The following is a 6,233-nucleotide window of genomic DNA, read 5'->3' as shown; positions in this document are numbered from 1 at the left end:
AAGCCCTTAATGTCTATACATACAAAATGAGTATATATGTTGCACCGATCAAGCATGTAAGGCATATATTGTAAAATCAAAGGTGTTTTTTATTATTATTTTGTGATGAACAATTGGCATTGGAGATTATCAGTTTAGATATTTGGAATTTATTTGCGAAGTGGTTTTGGAGATGATTGGATTTCATAGGTGATATACAGGTACTGTGCTGGATTGGGTACGGTCACACCGGGCACGGGTTGCCGGTCAGACCGGCGTGTATCTCGCGGTCAGACCGGCGTAGCCCACGGTATGACCGGCCGACTCTGTGTCAGTTTCGGTTTCGGGTTGTTTGTTTGGATATCCGTGATTGTTTCATGATTATGACTTCTAGACGGATATTATGTGTATGAATATTATCGTTTGCTACTAATGAGTCAAGTTGGGGATAGCTTGGTCTCGGAATATGGTTTCTTTCTTTGTTCTATGTGTAGGTGACTCGAGATGTCGGGAGAGTATTTGCGGTGATGGACCGGGAGTCGGCTTGGGGATAAGACGACGTCCGTAGTGGTCAGAGATCATGCGGGATACTAAGGCTAGAGTTCAATACACGTGGTTGGTGAAGATTCCATATGGCATACGATGGAGGTATTGTGTGTGAATGGGATGCAGAGTCGAATTTGGAAGGAGTCCAAATTTGGTATGATTGGTTATGTAAAGTTTGTTTCTTGTACTAGAGGGTTTCCTAGGGTGATTAGGACTTCTAGTATGAGTTTGGTTCGTGGCTTTAGGCTGCCTATCTCGGGTATAAATAGAGGGGGAGTGTGAGGCTTCCCAGTATCGCTTTTGAGAGCAATTGAGTTGATAGTTGAGTTAGGGTTTCGAGTTTAGTCGAAATTTTTATAAGGAGTGTTGTTGGTGCACTTTGTAAACCCAGAGAGAATCGATAAAGTCGTCATCCACTTTAAGAGTTCTTCGATTTGTGTTTCACCGGGTTTCGGCGATCTAACCGGCGGCGCACCGGCGGTCAGACCAGCGGCATTGCGCCGGTTAGACCGGCGTCTACGACAGGCGACAGGAGCTGATCTCGGCGGTCAAACCGGAGATACAATCTCGGTCAGACTGACGGCAACCAGGCGATCAGACCGGCACATCTACTTCGGTCATATCGCGATCCGTTGAATTTGAGGTAACTTTTATTTCCGAGTTTCGGTTTTTGGGTATACCAACCATTCACCACTCTCTGGTTGGCTTAGTTGTTCTGATTCGATATATATATATATATATATATATATATGCTCATAGCAACAGCGACAGATGCTAGTGACCATAGTATATCTCACACGAACAAATTAGTAAGGTATATACGGGCAAACATACTCAACCGATTAACGCTAGTGGAAATATAGGCATCAGCAGTTTATAAAGAAGAATAAATAATTGTACGCGTTATTTTACTATCTATATTCTCAGGAATAGATGAATAGTACATGATAGAATAGTTCTCATTTGCCCACCAGTACTGCAAGTGACTCTGACTACACAATATGTCAATTGTCAATATTCTTCCAAATGCATGTAATAGTCTTTAGAGGTTTTCTTTCGTCCTTGAGAGGTATATACCTCTCATTGTCTGAGAGCTAAAAAAAAATAAACCATTAAAAAGCAAGTTTATGATTGGCAATACCAATAATTTTCTTTTATCGTCACCTTATAGTATATTTGTTCATAGGTCAGAGATATATGAGTAATTTTACGGTCCTTGAGAAGATACCTAGATGGAGTCATAGAGTATATAGTGAAAAGCAAGTAGGCTATGTTCGATTTAGATGTTAGAGCAATTATAGCCCTATGGCTTACCGGAGAAGACACTCCATTACTGCATAATTAATATATATAGACATTTAAAATATATTGTTTTTACAAAAAAAATAAAGAATAAAAAGTTTTTTAAAAGAAAATCGTACTCCCTTCATCTCATTTTAAGTACAGCCATGATTTTCCGTGTACAATTTTACCCGTCCGTCTTATTTGAAATTTTTTTAAAAAAAATAAGATTCATGTTTTATCATCTCATAACAGTAAAAATACTAATTATAAAAAAATTAAATAAGACGAATAATCAAAGTTAAACACGAAAATTTATTATTGCACTTTGAATAGGATGGAGAGAGTACTATTTAGCATTTAAAAACGTGCATGTCTACGATAATATGGTAGTTCAGAAGCGAAAAGAACATATATGGCTGGTTGGCTGGCTGGCTAGCTTATTAACCATACGTACGTGTTTCGTGGACAATATCCATAAGGCTCACATGGTTATTTTAGATGTAGAATATTCTGATCTAGTAGCTACTTGTGTGAACTATTCAATTGTTCCAAAGTATAGGATGTCCCCGGCATATCTCCCTGAATCATTTCATCTGAATCAAAGTGAATTATTTTGCCAGCATATGCCGGACCAGCTGCTAGCTGATCATGAAGCATTTGTTCTAGCTAGCTCCACCGTGCATCTTCCAAGATTTATTTTGTGCGCATCTTAGCCAAAGAATTAGGATGAATGTCGTTTGTTGCAAGGACTTGGATACATCCGAAAGAATAGTTACACCTTTTCCCCACCTACAAATCTTGACGAGCTAATCATATTTTGGGAAAAAAAGAAGCGTTGATCACTTGGGAATATCTGTTTTTAGTTTCCAGTACTCTAGCTTCATCCATATCAATTTTCATGTGAAAATACTACCTCACACGTGTGATTTAAGAGAATAAATCACGTTAATGTCTAATTAACTTTCAAATCAATCCGTTTCAAGATTTGTGCTTCACAACCTTTTGCAGCACCAGCAAACTCTAACGAGCTAATTGGAGGTGTTCCCTTGCTTAGATAAATATCCTGTATAATGGCAGCTCACTAGTGTGGGCCAGTTTGGGCCCGCTGACAATGAGGGAAGCTCTCGCCGTCTTTCGAGTGGTTAGGAGGTGTGGTGACGGATCCGGCAGCGGGAACGACGAAGGAGGATGAAGATACGATCAATGAAGTCCGAGAATATGGAAGATGAGGGTTAGGAGAGAGAATGGAAGGTGAAGGCGGATTTTGTGGCTCCATAAGGGTGGTTGCATGGGAACACCAGCTGATGATGATGGAGAAGATGGCAGAGGGGTGACTTATTATTTTTCTTAAGAAGGGAGAGGGATTACGCAATGTATAGATTGTTCTTTTTTTTTTATCCATGTTTTACTGTACATATATACATACAAGTCTTATCATAAGTCTACGTCACATTAATAAAACTTGGGTATAGAGCATAGATCAGTATATTTATTGAAAGAAAAACATTCGAAAATACAACTATATAATCAGTGCTACCAAAATTTGTCTAGATGGGTTTAAATATAAACATATCCTATATATACAAGTCGTCATATGTACATACCATGCATATCAACTAATAAATATCATAAAAAATTATACATGCATGTAATTTCAATATAATATATAGTATTACATCTACGTGTAAATTCCCATCTTTAAATTCATCGTACATAGAGAACAGCAAAATAAACAAAACTGACATATTTAGTCTTAAAAATATCAGAATTTTTAATCATGGCTAAAATATAATGAATTTAAGATTAAGACTTTAGATGTAACACTATTGAAGTATTTCTTCTTTATTTTTTGACATTTGTTAGTTAGTTTACACGTGAAACTAATATACACATGATGTGTTTCCGGTTTAAATATGGTCATTTGTACAAATAAAGGTAGATCTTAATCGGCAACGAGAATGAAGATTAGAAGGTCTAAATATAAATTAGTACAAATTATGTGCTTAGCGAATAGCAATTAATTAAGAGAAATCAACATGTTATCAGAATATAGCAATATATTTGTAAAGGCTTAAAAGATTATATTTAATTAGAGATGTCGAATTGAGTACGTAGTATGTGGGAGATGTAGTTTGACAAGCCGGTGCTTTGGTATTTTTGGCAGTAGGTCATTCAATTATTATAGCTTTACATGCTCTTTAACACCTTAGAAGACTGTGGGGGAATAACTTTGAGTTGATTGTAGAAGTAAAAGTGGATTAAGTCGGTGTGTGGCTAAGTCTTAGCTAGGCATGCAAAGAATATGTTCGTCCACCGCCGCCTATGACGCATATATCCATCCTGATCTTGCCGCTGCCCCATGCGTCCAACCGAGAAAACCGGCTCCTTAAACCTTAAACAAAAGATTAAAAACCGGTAGAGATATGCAAATAAAATCATCAGTCAGAGAAAAAAATTTGTGCTAGTCAAGTGTGGTGATGAGGTTAGTTTGTCGTGACCGCAAGACTTCTATCGTGACTTCGATACATTTTGATCTTGTTTCTGGGAGATAGAATATACGTGTAAAACTGCTAAAAAATTAGTGTACGTTTCCGGGTAAAAAGTTTTAAATATAAATATAATATACTGTAATGTAATTACAATATAACTACATTGTAATCTCTAATGAATAAAATTATATATTTTTCAGTACTTACATACAAACAAGTTACTTCGTATATTATAAGTTAATTATATACTATAGAATTATCATTCCGATCCCTAATTACCACGATCCATTCAGATCCTACGTGGCGCTCGCGCGTTGCATGCCACATGGAAACAACAGTTTATATATAAACTTCAAACAATATGTTTTTATTTGATATTGTTAAAAATAGATTATTACAAATTTTAAAAATAGATTGATTGATATTTTAAATTAACTTTATATACAAGCTAAAATCTGCATCTGATGTACACGCAGATGAAGATGCGCCGGCACCCAATCCCACCACAGCGAATTAAGCGGATCCAAAGCTAATAATACTCGATCCGCTGTTAGTGTTAGCCGCGGGCGCAGCATTTGTCTGCATCGTTCGATCGGTTTCGGCTTCATTCATTCATGTGCTCCCCCCTCCCCGCCCACGCACTAGCGGCTGCCGTCCACGCACAAACCACGTAAGCACGCACCACCTCGCGCGGTATAAATTCCCCGCGCCCTCCACTCATTCCATTCCCCAACCCCAACCATTCCTATTTCTAAACAACACACCTCCTCTGCACTTGCTCCTTCTCTTCTTCTGTCCATCGAATCGACAAGAAGAAATTTACAAGCAAGAATGGCCGCCAAGGTGCATCCTAACGTCGCCGCCGCGCCACAGCCACCCTGCATTAGCAGCATCGTCTCCCAACAACAAGAAGAAGAGGAGCCCCCGGTGGTGCTCACGGTGTGGCGCAAGTCTCTCCTCTTCAACTGCCACGGCTTCACCGTCTTCGACGCCAAGGGCAACCTCGCCTTCCGCCTCGACTGCTACGACTCCACCAGCTCAAGGCGCGCCGACCTCGTCCTCATGGACGCCGCCGGCAAGCCGCTCCTCACCATCCGCCGCAAGAGGATGAGCCTCTCCGACAGCTGGATCATCTACGACGGCGACGGCGCCGCCACCTCCACCGCCACGCCGCTCCTCTCCGTGCGCCGCCGCCGCGTCGGCCTCCGCGCCTCCAAGTCCAAGGCCATCGCGCACGTCACGCCGCTCTCCTCCTCCCTGCCGCTCCCGGAGGCCTACGTGGTGGAGGGCTCGTACGGGCGCCGGAGCTGCGCGGTGCGCGACGCCCGCGGGGACGCCGTGGCGGAGGTGAGGCGGAAGGAGTCGGTCGGGGACGACGTGTTCCGCCTCGTGGCGCAGCCCCGCCTGGGCGCGCCGCTCGCCATGGCCATCGTCATCGCCATCGACGAGATGCTCCGCGGCGGCAGCTCATCGCTGCTGCGGAGGACATGCTCCGCGTAAGTCCAAAATTCTTCCTTCTGTACAGTAGAGACATTGAGCTCGCTGCAAGGGGATCAGAAGCTCGGGGTCCCACCTGTCAGCGACTCAGAAGCAGTGTTCCCGCAGCAGAGTCTAGCTAGATGCAGGGCACTAAACACCCAGAAAAGAAAAGCACAGGAATTATGACAAACTTATTAGAGTTGGTGCTGTATGCTACAATCAAGTTTTAGCTAGCTGCTGGGTTACTTAAGCATCATCCATGTTGATAGGAAATTAAGCAGGACTGATACAGTCAGGCTTGTGAAAGTAAAGCACAAGTAGGACAATACATATAGATACAGCCTAGTACAGGGGAGTTCTTTTTTTTTCTTCCCCGGATGTAATATTACAAAAGATTATTGTTTATTATTATATGGAGAAATGGAACTGCTTCTCCTTTTCCTTCCTTTTTTTTTA

At 41.3% G+C, this 6,233-nt stretch overlaps 1 protein-coding gene across 1 annotated transcript; it reads left to right on the top strand.

Moving 5' to 3' along the window:
- The first annotated feature begins 5,006 nt into the window (after positions 1-5,006).
- On the top strand, positions 5,007-6,222 carry LOC4351352 (protein LURP-one-related 8). Its single transcript, XM_015763288.3, has one exon. It carries the CDS (start codon positions 5,130-5,132, stop codon positions 5,796-5,798), a length of 669 nt encoding a protein of 222 aa, XP_015618774.1. The 5' UTR covers positions 5,007-5,129; the 3' UTR covers positions 5,799-6,222.
- Positions 6,223-6,233: the final 11 nt, after the last annotated feature.

Source organism: Oryza sativa, chromosome 12 (assembly GCF_034140825.1).
Source record: "Oryza sativa Japonica Group chromosome 12, ASM3414082v1".
Classification (NCBI taxonomy): Eukaryota; Viridiplantae; Streptophyta; class Magnoliopsida; order Poales; family Poaceae; genus Oryza; species Oryza sativa.
Note: the sequence above shows the minus strand (reverse complement) of the source record. Positions and strands in the feature narration are given on the sequence as shown.

Bases quoted from the DNA above. Each gene is read 5' to 3' on its own strand.
- LOC4351352 (XM_015763288.3), top strand. From the start codon at position 5,130: ATGGCCGCCAAGGTGCATCCTAACGTCGCCGCCGCGCCACAGCCACCC.